The 24932-nt window shown below is 42.7% G+C and overlaps 1 protein-coding gene across 12 annotated transcripts in view; it reads left to right on the top strand.

Moving 5' to 3' along the window:
• CEP162 (centrosomal protein 162) overlaps positions 1-24932 on the top strand; it is an 80285-nt gene that overhangs the window by 394 nt on the left and 54959 nt on the right. For 8 of the 12 annotated variants that reach the window (XM_075923830.2, XM_089777177.1, XM_089777176.1 and 5 more), the window contains exons 2-9: positions 701-810; positions 11106-11238; positions 16208-16360; positions 16703-16889; positions 18937-18998; positions 20989-21104; positions 21587-21661; positions 22451-22478. In XM_075923830.2, coding sequence (XP_075779945.2) covers positions 751-810; positions 11106-11238; positions 16208-16360; positions 16703-16889; positions 18937-18998; positions 20989-21104; positions 21587-21661; positions 22451-22478 — 814 coding nt within the window. In that variant the 5' untranslated portion in view covers positions 701-750. Of the gene's footprint in view, positions 1-345; positions 436-700; positions 811-11105; positions 11239-16207; positions 16361-16702; positions 16890-18936; positions 18999-20988; positions 21105-21586; positions 21662-22450; positions 22479-24932 lie in introns of those variants that run through there. The other 4 variants (XM_089777179.1, XM_089777178.1, XM_014578693.4 and 1 more) reach the window with 3 other exon arrangements.

Genomic DNA, 24932 nt, shown 5'->3' with positions numbered 1-24932 from the left:
ATCGATTCGCCGGGACTTAAATTATGGGGCGATTGCGAGTCCCCTCTGCTGAGCGCTCGGGCCCGGTGCGACGGCGTATAAAGGCTGAAGCGCGGATCCACCCCCCGTGCTGGCTGGGAACCCTTTGAAAGGCGAAGGGTTGGGTCAGATTTAGACTAAAGGGACCCTGACACCCCCCCCCCCCCGGCTCCGTCACCCTGCATACGGCTGCATTTCCTGCCTTTGAAAAGCGAGCTCCGCATTGTACCGCCCCTTAACATGCCCTTCCGATCCCTGAAACTGATGCGCTGTAAACATAAGAAAAGTGTGTGTGTGTGTGTGTGTGTGTGTGTGTGTGTGTGTGTGTGTGTGTGTGTGTGTGTGTGCAATGCATTGGAAAATATGGTAACGTGGAAGAAGACGAGCAGGAATCACTTTTTCTTAACAAGCTTGCAAGTATATATTTTCCATTTGTTTAAGCAGTTGGTATAGTCACAGCTCACAAGACACCTTAGTGTAAAAATATAAAATTCTACTGGATTGTGTGTGTTATGAGAGGTTAAAATCTCCTCCCGAGAGTCCTGGTACTTTTTTTTTTAACTCTTTTCAAGTTCTTACATAAGGATCTCTTATTTAATTCAAAGTCTGGATTGTGTTTGCAATAATTTTGCAGGCTGTTAATGTTTTCGTAGACACTACCTCATTAACTGCATTTTTGTAGTATTTTTCAGTACTTGGACTGTTTTGGAAGTTAAGATTGAGGTGCTGACAATGGCTCATTGGTTTTCAAAAGAAGAACTTGATGAGCAGTTCGAACAATTTCTGAAGGAGGTATGTTTACATTTTACAGTATCATGAGATGGATTGCATATCTTATTTTACTACTTAAAACTGACCCAGGTTGAACCTCCTACATCCGGAACTCCCTGGTCCGGCAACAATCATGGTCTGGCAGGATCATGGATGTTGCTAGACCAGAGCCCCAGTGCCCAGGAGTGCAATCCGGATGGGAGTCCAGTGGCAGGGACTCCCATCATCGGGACTGGTGAGCCCCGGTTTGGAGAGCCCTCGCTGAGAGCAAGACAGCCACTGAGCCCCTATGCAGCAGCAGAGGAGCAGCTGTGAGCTCCATCCCCAGGAAGCTGCAGCCAGACAGGACAGAAGCAGGGCCATTGTGGCTGGGGAGCTCTGTCCCTGGAGAGCCCCAGCCAGCTGGCAGAAGCAGGCCAGAGCAAAGCCCTGTAACAAAGCAGAGCAAAACAGGCCTGGAGAAGAGCCAGCTGAAGGGAGGGGAGCAGCGGTGTCCTGGAAGGCCAGTGGTAGAGGACCTCTCTTGATTCAGCAATGGAACTGTTGGCTGCAATAGAGCAGGAGATACAAGATGCAGGTATATTATATTGATAATTCTTTTAGGTTGTGATCTCATAAAGATTTATAGACCTCCTTAACTTCAAACATGCTCGTAGTGCCAGCTTAATTTTGTGCTTAATTTTAAGCCTGTGTGCATGCTTTTGCTGGGTGTGGCCTTAGAAAGCTCATTTAGAAAGTAAAAGAACAGTTTTAAATTTATAGGATTTCAAACTTCAAACGTTATTAATTTTATTGAATAGTTACAATACATAGTAAATTTGAATCAGAAACTCATAAAGCTTCCATTACTTTTTTCATAACTAATTTGAATTATTTTGTGATATGTAACATTAAACATTTTCTTTGCCCTAAAATGACAATTGAAAAGGTGACACAATTTTAATTTTGTTAGCAAATATTTTTATGAACTTCAGTCATAATAGTCATGATTTTTTTCCGCTAAAATTAAAAAATAATTATTTAAACCAGTTAGACTCGCTCTGAGAAAGCAGCTACCATGCCACTTCAGTTTGTTTACTCACCGGCTCTGCAGCCACAGAGCCTCATGGCTCCCATTGGCTGCAGTTTGCGGTTTGAGAAACACTGATTTAAACTTTTTACACCAGAACATGCTGGGTGAAAAGTAGTCCATTCAGCTAATTTAAGTGCCAGGATTGTTAATGCAAAATTTTGTATCTGTAAGTAATTGTAAATTGAACAAACTGTAGATTGCACAAACATATCTACAGACAAACTAACTCTTCAAAATATATAATAGATGCATAATTTCACTTAAAAGCTGCTCTAAATTCTAATAAAATCCATTGCTATAAAGTAAACCTAACAAAAGGGGAGACCAACTGTAGTACTGTAGTTAGAAAGCCTTAGGCTGAAGGGTTTTTATCATTGATGATGTCCACTGTTTAGCAAAGGGACACATCTTGCCAAGAGTATCCAGATTTTCTAGACTTCTGATTCTGACAAATCAAAACACTGTATATTTCCACTGGAGCTATACTGTGTAATCTGTCGCTTTCCCAGTTTATGAATGAGAACAAGTTGTTTTAGGGTCAATCCCAGTAAGATGGAAATGATGCTTGTTAGTAGTGGGGGAACATGTGGAGGGTTTGGCAGGGATTGTGTGCTCTGTTTATTTATGTATGCTTGTCTATTGTCAAGGCAATTCAAAATTTCTCAGTGTTTTGTAAGTTCCATCATCGATTCTGGTTAGCAGCTCTGAGTGTTCTTTGGTTAACCAAGCAATTGGGATCTAATTTTCTGATGCAGACCTTGTTAGAGTTTCCGTGCATTTTTTTTGTCTTCTATATCACATCTGTTATGTGTGTTGAGTACTCATGAAGGATCCTTGGGATTTTCAACTAATGGAAAATGTTTTCTATTGCCTTTTAAGAGGGGAAGACTTTGTCACTTTTGCCTGGGTTGTCCTCCTATGTCCATCCACATATGCAAGTCGATGCCACTGTATTCCATTTTGTTATAAGCAGATTCTTGCCATTTCTGCCCAAAGAGTTTTGTCATGGGATTTATCTAGTGCATTTTCGTCTGCCCAGAAATATTTTGTGGTCTCTGGGGATCCAGAATTAATGCGGGTTGGCCATCTGTTGTCTTGCTTGTGGATTACTTGACCCGCTTATCTCTACTTTGCATCATACATCACCTGCACTACATCAGTCACTTTTTTGCGCCATCTGATCTCTTCATTTGGTATTTAATCATGGAGCTATATCTTACACATTATCCTTTCCATTACTTTCTGGGTGTCAGTGAATTTTTCGTCCTCCATCCTCATCGTTGACCAGTATTCTGCTCTGTATAGCATTGCTGGCAAAACAGTGGAAACAGTTCTTTCCTTTTCTTCATGGGCAGTTTATCTGTTAGAAACATCTTTATTTTGTTGAAATTTTTCCACTCAACCTTTTGTCTCCGATTGGATTCCCCTCTGGATGATTTGTATATGTTCAGCTGCTAACCCAGATAAATATATTTGTCAACTTCCCCATTTACAGTAATTATTCCTGCTGTACAATGCTCATTATGCATCCTCTTAATCATCAATGTGTGGTCTTCCAAACCAATATCCTGTGAAAGTGTTTGCAGTAGGGATGCAAAATCCCGGTTAATCAGATAATCGATTAAATATTAGGTTAACCTAAATTAACCATACAGGGCTGGCTGCTGGGGCTGGAGAATTTTCCTGGGGAACTGTGTAACCAGTTAACTGGTTACCTGTTCGCATCCCTAGTTTGCAGTTGCTGCAGTTTGTTCTCCAGTTCTACTGTGTCTTTTGCCAGTATTACACAGTTGTTAGCAAAGAGAAGAAGTGTTAAACTGTTCTCCATCAATTCTAATTCCTTCTTCCCAGTTTAGTTTCTTCAACAATGATTCCAGTACTGCTCCATACAAATTTGCTGAAATTGTCATCTTGTCTGACTCCTGTACATCTGATAATAGTCCACGGGACATTGAATAACATTATCTGTGTTGAACATTTCAGTTAATTTCTTCTAGCTTGTCACTATACCTTGAGTCAATTCTGATATTGTTGAGCATGTTGGGTACAGCATTAACTTCCACTGACTTGAATGCTTTTCTGTTGTTGACAAATGCAAGACACAGTGGTACTTTCCTGAGCTCCTGAACTGAGTGAACGGGATCGTGAAATATCATGAGCGGAAATCAACTTGTTCTCTGATTTCGTGCATTTCAAGATCCTTCTTAATTTGAGTGATGCTGGTGTACACCATATTCACTTGTGACAGAAATGTAATCAGACAGTAGTCGATCAATTCTTCTGGATCACTTTTCTTCATTAGTAGTATTGTTTTTGATTTCCATGCCTCTGGAATATGCCTGTTATTGCACCAACGCTTTGAAGATAGTATTTTCCCGTTTTGAGATATTCAGGCCACTCCCGGGCTCTTTCCTCTCTTTATGTTGTGAACTGCCTATTTGATTTCTTCTCGCATAGCATCAGGAACTACTTCTGTCGTCTGCTGCTTTGACGGTGTATGCCGAATACTGACATGCGAGGAGTAGAGGTCATTGTAGAATTTTATACCTATTTCATTCATCTTGCTCCTTTTTGATGGCCTTTCACTGTTTTCATCTTTCAGCACTGTGAGGATAACCTGCTTAAGCCTAACATCTCTTTCTGTCTTCTTCACCCTGGTTCTTTTCAGCCATATTTCTTTATTTTTTCCAAAGTCTTCATACTCTTCTTTCATCTTCATGTGAATTTCTTTGCACAGTCTTCTGTATCTTTCTTCCATTTTTCTAATTTCATGTGTGCCCTTCTTGCCCCATCATATTCACAGTTTCTTTGATGACCCTCTGCTTGCATCCATCATTTTCAATGTCTTTGCCTTCTTAGCTGCTGAGATTATCTGTGAGAGAAATTCTTTGTAGTCTTCATCCATGTTCTTATTGGCCTTATACTTGAGATCCATTTCACTCACATCCTGTGTAAGTGTAAATGCCTCTTCATTGAAGCTTTGGTTTCTGGGTGCTCTTGACTTGGTCTTCGTAGGCATTTTTAATTCATAGTTTTTAGCACAATAGAGGATGATCTGAACCTGTGTAAATTATTTGTTCTATTGATGCTACATCACTGAAGATTCTTCTGGTATCTGCCAGTACATAATCAGTCTGATTCAGTGTGACTCGATTCAGGCTTTTCCACATCCACTGCCGATTGTTGTTTCTCTTGAAATATTGTGTGCAGTATATGAAAGTGGTTTTCCTCTACAAATGCAACCAGACATCCTCTGTGATCATTTCTTATATCTTAACCAAATTTTCTCACATACTTTTCCATCTTACTCTCTTTTCCACCTACTATTGCGGTTCTCAAACTTTTTGGGCTCTGGAGCCCCTCACATGTGTAAAAATTTATGCGGAGCCTTAACGATCCACTGATTGTATGTGTCATACCTATCAGTGTTTCCAGTTTGTCAACCTCGCGGAGCCCCTGGACATGTCTCGCGGAGGAGCACAGTTTGAGAAACACTGCCCTAAAGTAATAGGGGCATAGTCAGACTCCCTACTATCCTGAATGCTATCTCGACACCTTCTTGATTTGATAAGACCCACCAGAGCATGTTTCACCATACTTCACTGTCAAACCCCATTCACCCTAACACCATTGGTAAAGTAGGATTTAGGGGGTGCAGGAAGACTGAGCTCATTGATTACCGTTTTCCAGTTTTTCTGACTATAGTTCAAGCTTCTGCTTAACCAAATTAAGACACTAATGGTCTGGATATGGTTACCTTACATAGTGGTCTCCAATCTTTTTAAGCATGAACTTACTTCTTGAATTTAGATGCAATCCAAGATCTACCTCAAACCCAAATACCCTTGTACCATCTCCTTTGTGCCCCTTCTCTGAGGCTCTGCCCTGCTCACTCCATCCTCCCTCCCCCATCCTCCCTCACTTTCACCAGGCAGGGCAGTGGGTTAGGGTGCGGGCTCTGGTCTTGGATTAAGGCAGGCCTGGGCAAAATACGGCCAGTGGGCCAGATCCGGCCTGCAGAGACAGCAGGGAGTCCCAGGCAGGCTCCCCTGCTTGCCCCGAATGCCGTGCAGAAACATGGTTGCAGGACTCTGTTTCTGTTTTGAAACTGGAGGGGAGGGGGAAGTTTTAGGAGCCATCCTGCCCCCAGCGCATTCCCATTGGCCGGTTTCTGTCAGAAACTAGCCAATGGGAGCTGCTTGTTAGAATAACAGGCCGCTAAGACGAATCATGCTCCCTCTTCTAGTTCTTTCTCTCCCTTTTCCCCGTCCTCCCCCCAGTCTCCTGTTCAACATACCCAAAACCTCTGTCCTCCCTCTTACACATCTGGCACTCCAATCTCCTGGCCCAGATCACAATCCCCTCCTACCTTAGGTCACATCCCAAATCCCTGCATTCTAGTCCCCTGCCCTATAACTTAATTTTCCGGAATTTCTCTTATCACTACCATCCACAAGCAGTTCCACAATACACGCCCAATTAAGGGACCAGAGAGCAAGTGTGGAAGAGCGGAATGAGGGTGCAGAGTAATTGATGCCTATAAAAGATAAAACCCTGGATATCAAGACTCTCCCTGTAAAAATTGGGACATCTGGTCACCCCTCTCTCAGTTGAGTTAGTACAGTGTGGATTTTATTGCTACTTCATATTCTCCATATGATGAACTAAGCCAATAATGATTTTTTTTTAAATCCATTAAGTCAAACTTAAGATAAATGCAAAACAAAAAAGTACAGCAATATTAAGTTTATATAGTTGTATGAGTTAACAAAAGCCAGAAGAGGAAGAGGTAGAATTCTCCTAGCTGCACTGGACGCAAGCATATATATATTTTATATTTATATTTCTGGACTTCTAATCCCCTGGTGCAACATCAATCAAGTTTGGTGTACAATAGGAATGTGAACGACTAGTTGACTATCCGATAAGCATTTGCTAGTTGACTAGTTGCTTCCCTTCCCTTGCTGCCTCTATCAGAAAGAGACAGCGAGGAGGAAAGAAGGGGATGCTTAAAAGCAGCAGCACTACCGCATGGAGCCTGGGCTGCACACAGTACTGCTGCTTTGAAATGTGTGCAGCCCAGGGTCCCCAGCTGGCCCCAGCCTGCACATGGCACTGCTGCTTTGAAACACCGGGCTCCCCATGGCGTTTCAAAGCATCAGCGCCACATGGAGCTTGGGCTGACCCTGTGCTCCATGCGGCGCTGCCACTTTGAAACGCTGCGGGGAGCACAGGGCCAGCAGGGGACTATGTGAGTCCCCCGTTGGCCCGTGCTCCCCACAGCGCTTTCACCTTTGAAATGTAGCAACATCTATGGAGCTGTTGCTACATTTCAAAGGCTAATTGATTAGTCAATGCAATTGCATTGACTAATCAATTTGATTAGCCAAATAATCGAAATTTTACATTGCTAGTGTACAGCTTGAATCCACCCTGATCCAGCACTCTTGAGACTTGACTAGTCCCAGATGAGAGATTTTCCTGGATCAGGAAAGGTAATTTCTGCCCTCCCCCTACCACCCGTCACCACTCTCTTCAGGCTAATATGCATCGACTATTCGATTAGTCAGTTACTTGCAATTTAACATCCCTAGTGTATACCACATGACAGCATTTAATAAATATGCAATCAGGGGGCTGTTAGCAATATTATAATTATTACATTTCTCCTAAAGGGCCGCACATATATTAAGATCTAAACAAGCTGATATGGTTCTGTAGAGAATATCCATAAATCAAATCTAAATTGTCTAACATTAACAATCATATAATGACTGCTAACAAAAGGGACAGTTCCACAAAGATAGTGATATTACAATACTCTAACCAACATCTCCGAAAAAACCCCACCATAATTTCTGAACAATTAAAAAAAAAAAAGTTTTACTAAAATAAGCCCATCATATTTTCAGTAGCCTGCAAGAGAGACTCTTTAAGTACTGAAAGCCCTGCAGCATGAACAATTTAATAAAAACTAGTATGTTATAAAGCTAAAAATGATAGCACATACTGTGAACTCTTTTGACTGTATTGCTCAACAGGAATTTTTAATATCTACCCTTTAGATAGTCAAAATAATTTCCTTAGTATAGTCACAACCCAAGTATTATAGTACCAACTCCCACAAGGACTAAGTGCCTGCCTCTCTAGCTGGGAGTTATTGACAGGTGCTTGATATAAGTTCTGTTTTCAGTTGCTGTTTTTTTTTTTTATGACTAACTGTATCCTTTACTCAGCAAACAGGACATGCACAATGCTGATACTCCTTGGAGTATCATAACTGAAGAAATTGAAACCCCCAGATGTGGTGATTCAGATTTGGAAACTTTTTGTGTCCAGCCATCTTGTCAACTGCAAATAGTAAAATAACACCTGGGATAGAAAACTCTTACACAAAAATTACTACATTTCCCCCAATATGACATTTGTCTGATCACCACTGATTTTTTTTCATTTTTTTAAAAAGAAAAACAAAGCCCCCCCCCCCAAAAAAAACCCCAACAACTCCACAATCTTTTTTCCCCCAAACACTGAATTCTCAATACTAGTTTTGATAGCTAAATAAATCTAATCTTGCCTGTCAAAAATACTAAGAATGTAGAGTTGTGTGTCAATTCTTGTGTTTCCCACTAAACAATATTAGTTCTTATTAATTGATTAACAGACAGCTAAAAACATTTAAAACCATGCAAAAGTGAGACCAATTCTTTAGCAACTTTGACATCAATCCTGCAATCATTTAAGCATTTGCTTAACTTACTACCATAATGCAGTCCACTGTCAGTGGAACTACTCCCAGCAGTAAAATTAAGCAAGTGTAGAAGTGAGTTCAGGTTAGCATGTAACACTTCAGAGCAAGAGTGTTCCAGTTATTTAACATACATCAAAGTACTGTTTTCTTGAAATTTCTGCACTAGTTTTTAATTTTTTTTTAGCACAAGCTAGTGTTACGGAGTCTTTTATACACATTTTCAAAGGATCAAGATTCCCTTGATATGTAGTACTATTCTTTCAGACATCACTCTTCAGGTTTTCCAGTTAAGTGAATAAGCTTCTCCTTTCTGCATTACTCTTCTCAGCTACCCATGAGTATCACTGTAAAGCAGCAGTAACTAATTTACAGTTTTTTAGAGCTGCAAGTGCAGGAAGAGGATTGAATGGAAATAGGGTGGGGATGTGGGAAACATTGAGGAGGAAACTTCGATGGAGGCTTGGAAGGAGGCAAGACATGGAAGCAGGGTGATAGGTTAACTGGATAAATGGGTTTTTACATTCCAAGTTTGTACTGACTTTCTTAGTGTTTATTATGTAGCATTTTTTAAAATTAGGCACATAACTAGATGAGTTGATGTACCTCCCTGCACATGTGGGAATCATTGATTTTGAGGATAGTAGGATTGTAAGTAAGAGACATCATGTATTTGTCAAAAACAAATAATGTCAAACCAATCTTTAATTTCCTTCTTTCACAGAGTTAGTGGCCTGAGAGGCTGTCGACGTGCTATATTCTGATTTTTATTAAGGTTTTTGACATAGTCTCATATGACAATCTCAGTAAGAAAACCAGGAAAATATGGTCTAGATCAGTGGTCTCCAACCTTTTTAAGCTCAAGATCATATTTTGAATTTAAGTGCAGTCCAACGTTACCTCAAATATATAAGTACTTTTGTCCCACCTCCCTCCCATCCCTTCTCCGAAGCCCTGCCCCTGCTCACTCCATCATCTTTCTCTTGCCCATCCTCGCTCACTTTCATCAGGCTGGGGCAGTCTTGAGCGTGAGGGGGACTCTTAGCTGCTCTTGGGGCAGGCAGTTAGGATGTAGGAGGAGGTTCTAGGTGCAGACTCTGGGATGGCATTTGGATGGAGGAGTGCTTGGAGTGCAGGAGGGGGTTCACGACTGGGGTAGGAATTCAGACTGTGGGTTCCAGCTGGGCCCTGCCTACGTCAGGTGGCTCCTGGGTGGTAGAGCAGTGGGACTAACACAGGCTTGCCCTGGCCCTGGCCCACTCCCTAAAGCAGCCAGCAAACTCCATCCCAAGTCTTGTTGTGTACCCTCTGCTCCATGGAAAAAGGTATAGAGTGGGAGGGGGCATCTTGACATCAGCACCCTTCTCTCCCTCCCATGCCCTGCACAGAAAGCAGGAGGCTCCCCAGGGGAAAGGGTAGCTACAAGAGAGGAGCAGCAGTGGGGGAAGGAGCAGCTGAAGTGCAGGCACTTGATAGCCTGTTGGCCAAACCAGTCAGGATCACCTGCCAGAGGCTCCAAGATCTACCAGTAGATTTCGATCTACTGGTTGGTGACCACTGGTCTAGATGAAATTACTTTAAGATAGGAGCACAACTGGTTGAAAAGCTACTCAAGAGTAGCTATTTATAGTTTGCTGTGAACCTAGGCAGGTATGTATCTTGTGGAGTCTTGACAGGGGTCTAGAACTATTCAGTATTTTCATGAATTACTTGAATAATGGAGTGGAGAGTATGCTCATAAAATTGCTTAAGACCCCCAAGCGGGGAGGGGTTTCTAGCATTTTGGAGGACAGGATTAAAATTCAAAATGACCGTGACAAACTGAACAATTGGTCTGAATTCAATAAAATGCAGTTCACAAGAGGAAAGTTCAAAGAACTCCACTTAGGGGGAAAAATGTCAAGTGAACAATTACAAAATGGCTAGGTGATAGTACTTCTGAAAAGCATCTTAGGGTTATAGTGGATGAGAAGTGGAATTAGTGAGAAGTGTTGATGCAGTTGTAGAAAGGGCTAATCTAATTCTGGAGTGTATTAATAGGAGTGATGTGTGTAAGATAGTGGACATAATTGTCCTGTTCTACTCTTGGCAGAGGTGACACCTCAGCTGCAGTATTATGTCCAGTTTGGGTGGTACACTTTAAGAAAGATGAGGAGAAATTGGAGACAATCCAGAGGAGAGCATAAAAAATGATGAAAGCTTTAGAAAGCTTGTGACCTATAAGGAAAATCTGAAAAGACTGGGTATGGTCTTTAAAAAAGAAGACTGAGGGATAATCTGATAACAGTCTTCACATGTGTTAAGGGCTGTTATATAGAGTTTCATGATTAATTATTCTCTGTATCCACTGAAAGTAGATGTAAGGGTGATGCTTACCAGGTAACTGGTTACCTGTTCACATCCCTATTCTGAATCCCATCATGTCCTACATTCCTGTTGTTCTCATCACATCAAAATGTATGAATAACTTTTTGCTTCTGTGTACTTCTGTTGCAGTCTCTTTCAGATGATTCATTTGGAAATTCAAAGAAAAAATCTACCATTCTCGAGAGACAGCCCAAGAAACGGGAATTGAAGAAGAAAGATCCTGTTCCATGGTGGATATCTGAGGATGATTCTGATGATGGCAGTAAATATTGTGCATTTCTATATAACTTCAGTTCTTTTGGCCACAAGATGTCTGTTAAGATCTTTATATATATTTATATTTATTTTTTTGCGTCCAGAAGAAAGTTCGTAATATGAGTATAGTTCTCATATTTACAACTACAGTAGACTTCCAATAATCCAGCACCTTTGGGATCCAGGGGGTGATGGATTATCGGATATGCCGGAGTATCAGGAGGTACTCTGCCGGGGGGCTGTGACAGGTCTGCCGGGATCCGCACTGTGACTGGGAGAAGGGGGGTGAGAGGGCGTGTCAGCGGGGAACAGCATGGCGAGGGGCGAACCCTCTGCTGTTTTGCAGAGAGGCGGGGGAAGTCCCGCACAGCTGCCGGTGACAGGCCAGCTGGGTCTCTAAGCGGCAGCAGCGGACTTGGAGAAGAGTAGCTGGGGTGCTGCCGGGTTGGTCCCGCAGAGCCGCCCCTCACCTGAGCGGTGCTGTGGGACCAACCCGGCAGCATCCCAGCTGCTCTGCTCCGCAGCTTCCCCAAGTCCGCCGCTACCATTTGCCTCCTGCCTGCAGGCGGCAGCGGCAGACTTGGGGAAGCAGTGGGGCAGAGCAGTTGGGGTGCTGCTGGGTTGGTCCCGCAGCGCCGCCCTTCGCCTCACCCCCTCTCCTCCGCCGCTGCTTGCAGCCTCAGCTGGCCTGTAGCAGGCGGCTGCATGGGGCTTCCCCCGCCTCCCTGCAGAACGGTGGAGGGTTCAGCCTTTGCCGCACCGTTCCCAACTGACCCTGGCTGGACGCAGTGAGGGTCCCGGCAGACCCATCACAGGAGTATAATCTCCTTCCACTGTCCTTCCCTCCCCTTCCTTTTCCCAGCCCATGAGCACACATGGGGCTCACAGGAGCGTCAATTGTCCAGCTGGCAAGAGCACTTCTGGGTTCCAGTTGGTGCCGGACTATCAGGAGTGCTGGACCACTGGATGCCGGACAATTGGAGTTTTTCTGTATTTACAACTTTTTTAGCAAAATAACAAGTACTGTTTGCAAAATACAAAATAGAAATGAATTCATTAAATTATTTTTATTCAAACCTTTTTTTCACATAAAGATAATATATTAATATATGTAGCATATAAATTAGACCTATTCAAATACGAATAGAAGTTACAATGTCATTAGTAATGCATAATCATATTTTTTCTTGCTCAATAACTGTAGAGGGAAGAGGAGAAAATTTAATTTTGAAACAATCAGGTTCCTGTTCATAATAATTATACTTGTATCTGTTCATATCGGCGGAGGGAGGCAAATGCAGGAGAAAAATCCACAATAAAAGCAGAGACATGCTGCCATTTCCTCTTCCTCAATGAGGTGGAGATTTCTCACAGACCTGTATTGGTGTATTGGTAAAACCTATGGTCTTGATGGTTCTGGCAGTTTCTTGTGCAGAAATTACCATGATCACATCCTCCTACAAGAAAATATATATTGGTTGCAAAGCTTTACCTCAGCTTCCTGACTCAGTATGATTGCATGGTGACCAGTAAACAACAATCTAAGGAGCCAGCTTTTCACAGATTGCCACTCATTTTCATAATGAATCATGGCTCTTATTCTTATTATCCATTGCAGCAATGTAAGGGTGATCTCAGCTGAAAATTCCAGAAAGGATCCCCTAAATGACCATAAATGATCTGGGAGAAAGGGGTAAAGAGTGATGTGGCAAAATTTGCAGATGAAACTAACCTGCTCGAAATAGTTAAGCCCAAAGCAGACAGTGAAGAGCTTCAAAATGATCTCACAAAACTAGGTGACTGGGCAACAAAATGGCAGATTAATTTCAATGTTGATAAATGCAAAGTAATGTATACTGGAAAACAACCCAAGCTATACAGGCAGTCCCCGGGTTACGTACAAGATAGGGACTGTAGGTTTGTTCTTAAGTTGAATCTGTATGTAAGTCGGAACTGGCGTCCAGATTCAGCCGCTGCTGAAACTGACCAGCGGCTGACTACAGGAAGCCCGAGGCAGAGCAACTCTGCCTCGGGCTTCCTGTAGTCAGCGCTGGTCAGTTTCAGCAGCGGCTGACTTGGGGACGCCTGGGGCAGAGCAGCTGGGGTGCTGCCGGATTGGTCCAGTAGCGCCCAGAGTGGCGCTGTGGGACCAACCGGCAGCGCCCCAGCTGCTCTACCTCAGGCGTCCAGAAAAAAGCCTGGTCTGCTGGGAGAGGGGGGAGGGGCATACTAGCTGCGCCCCCCCCCCCCCCCACCCCCCAGCAGACCAGGGAGACGCCGGTGGCGGACCGAGATGCACCGCGGTCCCGCCGCCCGGGTCCTCCGCGGCTTTGCTCCGCGTCTCCCTGGTCTCCTGGAGACCAGCTGACCAGGGAGACGGGGAGCAAAGCCTCTGAGGACGCCGGCAGCGGGACAGCCGTGGCGCGTCTGGGCTGTCCGCTGCCCGCGTGCTCCGCGGCTTTGCTCCCCGTCTCCCTGGAGACCAGGAGACGAGGGAGATGGGGAGCAAAGCCGCGGAGCATGCGGGCAGCGGACAGCCCAGACGCGCCGCAGCTGTCCCGCTGCCGGCGTCCTCAGAGGCTTTGCTCCCCGTCTCCCTGGTCTGCTGGTCTCCAGCAGACCAGGGAGACGGGGAGCAAACCCCGTTCGTAACTGCGGAGTCGGATCCGCGTAACTCGGGGACTGCCTGTATGTACAAAATGGGAGAGGGGAATAAATTAGCAATTACGCCTCGAGAGAGATCTTGGAGTCACTGCTGATAATTCTCTGAAAACATCCATTTAGTGAGCATCAGCAGTCAAACAAGCAAACAATGTTAGGAATCATTAAAAAAGAGAAAATAAGACAAAGAATATATTTTTGCCTCTATATAAAGCCACGGAACACCCACATCTTGAATACTGCATGCAGGTGTGGTTGCCTCATCTCAAAAAAAGATATTTTGGCTTTGGAAAAAGCTCAGAAAAGGGTAACAAAATTACTGCTGCCATATGAGGAGAGCGTAATAAAACTGGGACTTAACAAAAGAGAAGACTAAGGAGAGATCTGATAGAGGTCTGTAAAATCATGACTGCTGTGGAGAAAGTAGATAAAGAAAAGTTATGTACATACTCCCATAACACAAGAACTAGGAGTCACCAAATGAAATGAATAGGTAGCAGATTTAAAACAAACAAAAGGAAGTTTTTCATCACACACTGCACAGCCAACCTGTTGAATTCCTTGCAAGAAGATGTCGTGAAGGCCAGGACTTTAACAAGGTTCAGAAAAGAGCTAGATAAATTCAGGAGGGTAGGTCCATCAAAGGATATGTACCAGGATGGATAGGAATGGTGTTCCTAGCCTCTGTCAGAAGCTAGTAATGGGTGACTGGGAAGGGATCATTTGATGATTATCTGCTCTATTCATTCCTTCTGGGGCACCTAGCATTGGTTACTATCAGAAGACAGGATTCTGGGCTAGATGGTCCTTTGGTCTGACCTCTTCTGGACATTCTTACAAAGTTGTGCAAATGCTGCTGATCATCTCGGGCTGCAAGAATGACTGTGTTCCACTGATCTGTAGTTCTAGTCCAGACCCAGATTAAACATATTCACAAATACAACATGCAGAATGGAACTCAGCAGGAGTCTGACTGTTGTCTGATAAGCAACTCATCGAGCTTATCTTGGTCTGGTTTTTTACAGGTTCTGTTGCAAATCTCAGATGTTTCCAAAGTGCTTTTGAAAAGCTCCGAGAGAACTTTCTTACTGAGCAAGGAGTACAAGCATATCACTTCCTTTCTGCATCCCAGCCCCTTACACTGGTTCAGTGAAAGAGAGTGAAGGTGGAGGAGTGCAAGCAATAGAAGGAGGGATATGGAGTGAGCATGGGGCAGGGCCTTGGAGAAGAGGTTGGGGTAGGGATTTAGGGTAGGGGGTGGGGTAGAGTGATCAGTTTTATGCAATTAGAAAGTTGGCAATTCTACTAGACTAGAGCATGCTGTGTTCTAGCTATATCCAGCTTGTACAGCTGTGTTTGTGGTCATGTTGAGTAGGGAATTAGCATATCTATACTCAGCTGAGAATCTATGCCTAAAAGTGTATTTTGTTGAGAAACAGCTTGTTATTGTTGTGTCTAAGTTGTTAGTTAAAGTTGACTTTGTCTCTGAATGGAAAATGTATGAGAATAAGTGGCTTAGAGAGAAGAGAATTCCTGTAAACATCTGTCAGACATACTGACTGCTTGGGCAATGACTTTAATGAAAACACAATGAATAAATATTTTAAGATACAGACATGTATCTAAGGTTTTGTGTGTGACGGAAATTATGACATAGTGTATTACTTGAAAATGTAAATGTGATCATATAATTAAAGGCTATTGTAATACATACATTGTGAATGTTCATTATAACTTTCTTCTTTCCTGACGTCTTTTGAGTATGTATATGCAACCTGAATATTATTTTTTATAGTTTTTTTTTAATTACGTGAAATTTATTTTTTTTTAACTCACTTAAGTTGCTGCTGAGGCCAGGAGTACAATTATACAATTATGTGTGTGTATGTGTGAATAAATAAATACCAAGCTATGTTTTCCCTGGGCTGCCAGCTATATTTACAACTAAATATTAATCTTCTTATAACAATTCTGGGTATATTTGGTTTCCATGAATGCTCTTGTGAAGCAGTTAAAAATAAGCTCTATTATTTCATAACATACAATGTTCACCTAAGCAGAATCTAGTGTTAAAAACATGATTGTGAAAATTTAAAATAAAAAAGTGGTAAGTAGCTAAACTTAACAAGCCATGCAGAAGGCTTTTAGAGAATGTAATAGGAGCTCAGGGACACAAACAGGTTGAACATCTTTGCTGCTATGATAAAATATATAAACCTGACTCATTCTAAAAGGGTAACTAAAGTATTTGACTCTGCAGTACAAATTATCTTTTGTTATTATTGATCTCTGTTGTGTACAAAATTCTTTTCCAGAAACGCTAAGGACAAATGGAAGCTTTCTCAAATCACAAAAGCATTCTCAGCCTATCGTGGAGGTGGATGAGGAAGCTCACTCAGGAAAAATGCAGCTCCAAAAAAGTGATGGTGTTTCTATATCCTTGAGTAGAGACAGCTTGGAACCTGATGGTAAGAAATAACAGAGAAGAATCATTGAATCTGATTTATTAGCAAATTATTGGCCAGTTATTATGAATGAAAAGATATTTTTCTAAAAATAAGCATAATGTTGAAAATTGCTGAAACTGTTACATTAAAACAGTGTTCTCGACCCTGATCCTGAAACTAATCCTGCATAGGGGTTCATCTGCATGGAATCAGTTGCGGGATCCTGTACACTATTTAATAGTTCTTTAATGCCATTAGCATGATATGTGGTGGCTGTCTTTTATTATAATTAAACTTTTGTGGCTAGTCCATGTACTAAGATTATAATATTGTAATTAGATTTTGATATTTTTTTTAATTTAGATTCAGTTGTGACTTCTGGACCTAATCAAAGTATTTTGGGAGCTGGATTGGATACTTTGGAGGAACAAGAAGAAAAAGATAGATTCTTTGCTAAACTTGAGAGAAGAGCTTCCTCTACCATTGATTATTCAAGATTAAACAAAGAGCTGGATTCAAATGATTCTATATTGCCAGCAGCATTTGTGTGGTAATGTGTGGGGAGACCATAAGCTAAAATTACTACTTTTTTTTATATATGTATACACACACACACACACACACACAAATTACTACATATATAGTGAGAGTGAGAGTGTTTGTGTGTGTGATGGTGCTCAGAAGCCCAAATCACAATCAGAGCCTCATTATACTAATTACTATGTGAATATAGAAAGTAATGTGTGGTCACTACTTGGAAATGTTTATAATTGAAGACTATGTCTGTCCTTCCAGCAGGGGGTGTGATTTCCAGTTCTAGGAGACACATGCTATTTGCAATCAAGTTAGCATGCTAAAAGTGTGGTCATGGTATCATGACTGGTGGATGGGGCCATACTCACCTACTTCCCCTCTAGCTAGGGACGCCTCCGAGACCCCGCCCCCGCACTACCTTGCCTCTTCACACCTCTGTTGCACCCCTGCCCCACCTCTATTCCACCCCTACCTCCAAACTCCTGCCCCACTTCTGAATGATGCCAAACAGTTATTTGTGGCAGGCAGGAGGCATTGGGAAGGAGGGGGAGGAACCGAGCAGCAGGACCGCCATCAGGCAAGATGTGCTGGGGGGACGAGGGAAGCTTAGCTGCCAGTGGGTGCTGAGCAACTGCTAATTTTTCCTTGTGGTTGCTCTAGCTCTGGAGCATCCATAGAGTCAGCGCCATGAGTGGGGCTAGTTATCCAAGTACATGCTTTGGTGTCAGATGTGTATTTAATTGGTATGTTGCCCGCCTGCCAATCATGCTGCTGTGATCATGCTCTATGTTTAGTTTCTGAGTCTGACAAGAGCTGGAATGGATATATTCCCTCAAGCTGAGAATCGCACATGTACCCCAAAAGCCTAGGGCAGCACATAAATGAGATAAACATAAGGGCCACTTATTCCGGAAAAACACTGGGCCACTTATTCTGGAAAATCAGCCGCTTTTCCAGAATAAGCTGCGAGCTGTCTACACTGGCCCTTGAATTTCCGGAAAAGCAACGATGCTCTACTGTACAAAATCAGCCGCTATTCCGGAAAAACTATTCTACTCCCGCTCGGGCATAAGTCCTTATTCTGGAACACTGTTCCGGAAAAGGGCCAGTGTAGACAGCTCAGTAGTCTTTTCCGGAAAAAAGCCCCGATCGCGAAAATGGCGATTGGGGCTCTTTTCCGGAAAAGCGCGTCTACATTGGCCACAGACGCTTTTCCGGAAAAAGGGCTTTTCCGGAAAAGCAGCCTGCCAATGTAGACGCTCCTTTTTCGGAAAAACTGAAAATGGAATAGTATTCAGTTTTAAGCATTTCCGGAAATTCATGCCAGTGTAGACACAGCCAAGGAGAGTATGAGGGGAGGGAGGATGAAAGTCATAATAATAGGCCACATTGTTACATAGACTTGTGCACAGCTTGATAGCTAGAAGTTATTTTTTTCTTAACTATAAGATGTAAATAAAGATATTGGCAATCCATACTAACCTTCCATTTAGCCATTTTATTTTAACATTTTCCTATAGAAATCACATTAGAAGTGAGGCTTTGGGTGGGATTTGCAGTCGTAAGGAAGATCAAGGAAGTCATTCCATGTGCAACAGGTAGAGTGAAAGCTGTGGGAGAAGTAGACAAATGGGCAGTTAAGGCTGGCATAGTTGGCTTTACCTTTGAGACTGGAAAACAGATTTATTAAGATATAAGGAGGGAGAGGAAGAGTTCTGAAAAGACAAGAACCTGAACTTTAGTGTATAAAAGGAAGAGCCAAGATAGGGATTCAGAGTGTATAGTGGGGCTGTCAGAACAAGAAGCAAAAATAATGATGTTATGCTTGATAGCATGCTTGTTTGAGGTGACTGTGTGGGTGTGAAGGAGGCCAAAGAGGAGGCGATTTTAGTAATCAATTAAGAAGGAAAAGGCTTGGGGTGGGGTGAGGGATCTTCTTAAAAGCTTTCCATCTACAGTTAATAGACAGAAAGATTCTAAAAAGAACAGATTAAATAAAAACCACTGAAATGGTGTTCATAAGTGTCAAGGGAGACAATAATATTTTTTCATATTTTTTACAGCAATGAACAAAATATAGAACAAGCGGAAAATGAAGATGAATCTAAACATGGAGAGAAATGTGGTAAAACTCTTAACTTTGCATATAATTAGGACTATCTCAAATATACAGACATGAAAAACATGATACAGACTGTGAAATCTAGTGATTTGTATGCCATTGCCCTTTACCAATGATTGTCAAACTGATCTGCGAGCCTGCTTTGTGAAAAAAGTTAGTGGACCTGTGCCTGTGCCAATTTGTTTACCTAAGGGCGCTGTCACAACGGAACCTCACTGTTCCCATTGGTTCTGGTTTGCCATTTCCAGCCAATGGGAGCTGCAAGGCTTCGTGACAACAGAGCCTTCAGGTAAACAAGCTGTCTTTCCCTACTCAGGGCCACAGAACAGTTTGAGAACTACCGTAATTTCCGGCGTATAAGGCGACTGGGCATATAAGACGACCCCCTAGTTTTCTAGTTAAAAGATAGGTTTTTGTCTTATACTCGCCGTATAAGACTACCCCCCCTTAAGAGGCCAACTGGCAGCGCCCCAGTGCCTCTCCGCCTCCCCGGCTTTGCTCCCGGTGTCCCTGGTCTGCTGGAGACGGTCCCCAGCATACCAGGGGCACCGGGAGCAAAGCCGCAGCCGTGGCGGGGTCCCGCGCCTCTGAGGCTTTGCCAGAGCAAAGCCTCAGAAGCGCGGCACCCCGCTGCCACTTCGGCTTTGCTCCCGGTGCCTCTGGTCTGCTGGGGACCGTCTCCAGCAGACCAGGGACACTGGGAGCAAAGCCTCTGAGGACGCCGGCAGCGGGACAGCCGCGGCGCGTCTGGGCTGCCCCGCTGCCGGCTTCCCCTGCGGCTTCGCAAAGCCGCGGGGGAAGCTGGCAGCGGGGCATCCCAGGTGCGCCTGGGCTGCCCCGCTGCCGGAGTCCCTCCGCGGCTTTGCTCCGCGTCTTCCTGGTCTGCAGACCAGGGAGACGCGGAGCAGCTTTTCCCGCCCCGGAGTACACGGGTGGCGGGACCATGAGGTCCCGCAGTCTGTGTCCTCCGGGGCGAGAAAAGCCCCGGCGTATAAGACGACCCCCGATTTTTGGGGGATGTTTTTTAGCATAAAAAGTCGTCTTATACGCCAGAAAATACGGTACTGCTCTGTACTAACCAGATTTCACAGGGGAGACCATTGTTTCTTAAATTGGGGGTCCTTAGCTAAAAGGAAGCTGTAGGGGGTGTCAGATGTTTTATTTTAAGGGGGTTGCAGTATTGGCACCCTTACTTCTGCATTACCTTCAGAGCTGGGTGGCCAGAGAGCGGTGGCTGTTGACCAGGTGCCCAGCTGTGAAGGCAGCACAGAAATAAACATACAGAAATAAACAATACCATAGCATGTCCTTATTTCGCTGCTGCTGCTGGCAATGGCTCTGCCTTCAAAGCTACAGTTACACCACCATTAAATTTCAGATTTAAATAGTTGAAATAATGAAATTTATTATTTAAAAAAAACCTCGTGGTCATGAAATTAACTAAAATGGACCATGAATTTGTTAGGGTCCTACACGTAGTGCATGTAAAATGTTCTTGTTTAGCTAGTGAAGTCTGCATTTTTGTGTTTGTTGTTGGGGATTTGGGGGAGAGGGCATTATTTTATAACCAATAGTGTAACCTAAGAGTAGAGAGAATTTTACAAAACTGCTGAATAATTGCTATATAATTATTGCAGTGCTTATGTCTGTGTGTGTGTATGTATATAGAATATAATTATAGTCTTAAAATTTCTTATAGTGAAACTTTTATATAGTAACAGTTGTATTACATAATCAAAACCTAAAGTATACATTTTCAGTCTTCAGATGTCAAACAAAAATATCACTGGGAAAACTGAACAGTCCTGTTTGGTGCAATTACATTATGTACTCATTTGAATTTGGAGGGACTACTCATGATTTATTCTACTTGCTAATTTTTGTTACAAATAAGCTCTATGAGCAACACAGTGTTTATTGTTAGCAAAGTGTTTTCCTCACATTGCCAGCATTCTTAAAATTCATCTTTGTTCCCTGCTTAATTATTCTTCAGGCAATTATAGTGAAGATTTTGAAGATAAGACGGAATCAATTTATCCTTCTAAAAATGAAGATAATCACGTTGAGCAAACTGTCAGATCAGAAGCTGATCTAAGAATGCAAGAACAGGTATAATAGTTAAATATTTAAAATGTTGAATTTTGTGGTGTCAGACATTTGTTGCTATGCATATCTACTTTAAAGATTTTCACAATTCTGATGAAGATTAAACTGCTGGTTATTAAATGCTTCTTAAAAATCTATCATTTTAAACTAATTGGCCTGTTTTTAAATGTTTTGAATTTATAGAGCTCTACAAGTACACAAATGTGCATGTAAAAACACAAATAACTATAGTTTGTATAAATATATGTGCATTACATACAGTGAAGAATAGAGATTTTCTGTATGGTATTTTCCCTTGAAGAATGTACTCTTCATGGTGGTTTGATCTTGATGGTCAAAATCAGCCCTTGACCTATTTACTTGCTTATTTTGCATTTTGAATCAATGATCACAAATGGTAAGTGCAGTATTTAAAAGCACTGCATGGAGCTTCAGAATGAAAAGGAGCTTTTCTCTCTCTTTATTTTTTTTTTTTTTCCCTGAAGAGGCCTTTTGGGGGTGGAGAAGCTACTGAGCTCTTCAGGGAAGCTTCTGGTCCATGGAACTTTAGAATGAAAAAGGTAGTCAAATATTTTCTTTCCACCCCTTTTCCCTTACAGTGCATGTACTTGTGCAAGGTATATTTTGTGTGGTATCCCATGTACTGTACCACATTTACTGAAAATGAGATAGTTCTGTTGCCTTAAGACTGAATAACAAAACACCTACACATAAAGTGATTATTTTTCTGAGCAAAGTTGTCTTAAAAATACAATGCAACATAACAGAAGTGAACTTTATTTAGTGGGGCCTTTCATATATGTGATTACAGCTTTTCTACATTACATTCTATTTTCCGGAACACCTCACATTCATCTCCCATTGAGGGCTCTTACATTTTTTTAGCTTGTTTTAAAACAAGGATCTGTTGAAATAATAGTCCTAATAAAGTCAAAACCACAAACCACACCTTCCTCCATATTCATACCATTTTAAGACTCCAAACTGGAAGGAAAAACAGTTGAGAAATGCAAAATTAATGTTGTAATAAGGACACTTACATGGTATTTTCTGATGTTCTTATGTTGCAAAATGTTGTTATTGCACATTACTACAGTAGTTCTCAGCATCTAGTTTCACCTCCCCTCCTGAGGGGGAAACAGAGTGAAATAATGGTGAAGATGTATGGTTCCAGTTCATCTATTTCTATCATAAATCCATAGTGTTCCAAGAAGTAGCACAACTAAACTCTTAATATAAAGATTGCATTGCACATGGAGTAAAGCAAACTTATCTCTTTTTATATGTAAACTTGTTTTTTTCAAATTCACAAAGTAACTGTCCTTTATTTTTTTTTCCAATTGTTTTAGGATGAAAAGACTGGCATGCTTTCTAAAGGTAAAAATTTAAACTTGCAGTATCATGAAAATATTTGTAAAACATATGGCAAGTAAATGTTTTATTTCTGTATGGAAATTTACTGCTTCCTAATCACGGACTGAAGTAGTTAAGAATGATCCATATATCTTAATTTTTAAATAGGCCTCAACACAGAATCCAATATTGCACCAACAATTCAGTACCTACATTTTCACACCTGCAAATTTAGGGCCAGATCCTGCAGTGAGCTCTGTGCAAGTAGTACAGTTGTATATGGAGCTTGTAGAACTGGGGCCTCAATTGCCATGTTTCAGAAGGATGCGCATAGTGTTGAAATGTAGAGATTCCATATAGTAAATATTTTTCAGCTTTGCTGTGACGTAACTTCTTTAGCCCCAACATTGGAATTCCCGTTATCATTTTGTTAACTTTTGCGGCTATAAATTAATATAGCTGAGCCTATAGGATCCTCCAAAACACAATGATGAATTCATTCCTTTATGTTCTCTCTCCTTCCACCCACCAGTCTGAATCTTGGTGCACAGCCCTTTTTCACCACTGACACACTCCCTAATACTAAATATTCTTTCATGAGCCTTGACATATTTGTAGTATTAAGTGTTCCCTCCTAACCTTATGCTGAGCATTAATATACACCCAGGTCTTTCTCTGCCTCTGCTCACTAAGAGCCTTTGCATCAGTATGTGCAAACTGTGGCCAGAGTATCATTTGTGGCTCCTTGTACACTTGAGGAGGTTTTTGTTAATAAGAAAAATTGTATTTGATTACAATTTGAGCGTGTGTTCCTGTAGTTTTTTCCAAGAGGAGAGGAGAGAAGTGGGAGTAGAGAGCAAAGCAGTCTCTAAGCTTTTGCTTCTTTAAAGAGGGATAATGGGAGAGCAGAGGCCTGGAGCCAGGTGGTTTTCACAAGCAGGGATGTCAGGTTAACTCTTTAAGCATCACCCTTACTGGGCGATGCTTATTGGTTCACCAGTGACCCAGCTGAGCTGGAACAGCCCCCTCCCCACCCATTGTGGGCCTGGTTGAGCTGGAGCATCCCTTCACTGCTCCTGCCTGGCCAGAGCAGCCCTCACCTGCAGCTGTTTTAAGTGGCTAACCAGTTAAACGTAACATTTAACAGGTTAACTGATTAAACTGGATTTTACATCCCTGTTCATAAGCAGGAAAGGGGATCAAGGAAATGTCATGACACGCCAGAGCAGCCAACCCCCCAATGAGCTTCAGGATGTCCCCATCTCGAACCTGCCCACCCACAGCTCCAACCTCCTGGTGGCAGCAACCCGCCCACCCACGGCTTCAACTCCCCTTCCCTGGCAACAACCTGTCCACCTGCAGTTTCAACTCCCCCTCCCCCCGACATACACACGCTACAACCCACTTGCCTGCCTGCAGCTTCAACACTCTTTGGCAGCAATTCGCCTGCATGCCACGTGTTCTCGGCCCAAAATGCCAACGGCGGCCGCCCCCACAATGCAACCTCAGCCCCAGCAGCTGCTGGCCCCCAACAAGGCCCTGGCTGCCAGAGAAGCCGCCCAAACAGCCATCTCTTAATGCGGCCGTGGGCCATCTCCGTCCCCATTCATGGCAGTGGGAGGAGCCACGACACTTACCTTCCAGGAGCAGGAGGAAAGTGAGTGCTGCTGCAGAGGTGGGCAGGCTTAAATTAGAATTTTTTGTGTGTCGCTGTGCAGGCACGCACTTTAAGAGAACATTGGCACAGGCTCCCAGCTGCATGGAGGAAGAGGGGTGGGGCTGAGCTCCTGCCTCGCTTGCCAATAAAAAACAGCTTGCGTGCCACTTGTATTCTTTGGTTCACTCTTTTAGTTACAGCTAAGGCTCCAGGAAAGCCTAGACCACTAATAAAATACCTGCTGGTAGACTAACAAAATGTTAATTATACCTAACAATTTATTTTATGTTCAAGTATGCTAATGCTTAATTTGAGGGGATAAATGGTAATGGCCTATTTAGCAATAAAACCAAGTGAGGGCTTATCCGTTTGTTTAACTAAAGGGCTTACTCATGAGCCTATCTGTGCAATGTACTATAATGGTATAATGGCAATTGCTAAGTCACCATTTCCTCTCTCATGCAGGTGGATAGCCAGTCATGGGGGACAGATTGAGCCTTAGCTCCTCTCTTTTAGTGTGCCAGCCAGGCCAACTGAGTTGGTTTGTAACAGAGTGGGCAGGGAAGCTGGACTGTGAAAAGAACTGGAGTACTTGTTTCTCCCATGGATTAAGAGGGTTAGCAGAGGTTAGGTTGAAGTTAGCTGCATTAAGTTAATTTTACAAACAATGAGCCTGCACTACCAAGCCCATTCCATCGACTTTAAGAATGGTTAAAGTCTATTTCTCTACTCCTTGATGAGAGGAGTAATGCTAATTTTGACCTTGCATGGTCAACTTTGGGTTAGAGCAGACTCAGCATTGTGAAAGTCAATATTCTTGG

Source organism: Pelodiscus sinensis, chromosome 3 (assembly GCF_052426305.1).
Source record: "Pelodiscus sinensis isolate ZL-2025 chromosome 3, ASM5242630v1, whole genome shotgun sequence".
Classification (NCBI taxonomy): Eukaryota; Metazoa; Chordata; order Testudines; family Trionychidae; genus Pelodiscus; species Pelodiscus sinensis.
The sequence above is the reverse complement of the archived record's forward strand: the minus strand, read 5'-3'. Positions and strand labels throughout refer to the sequence as shown.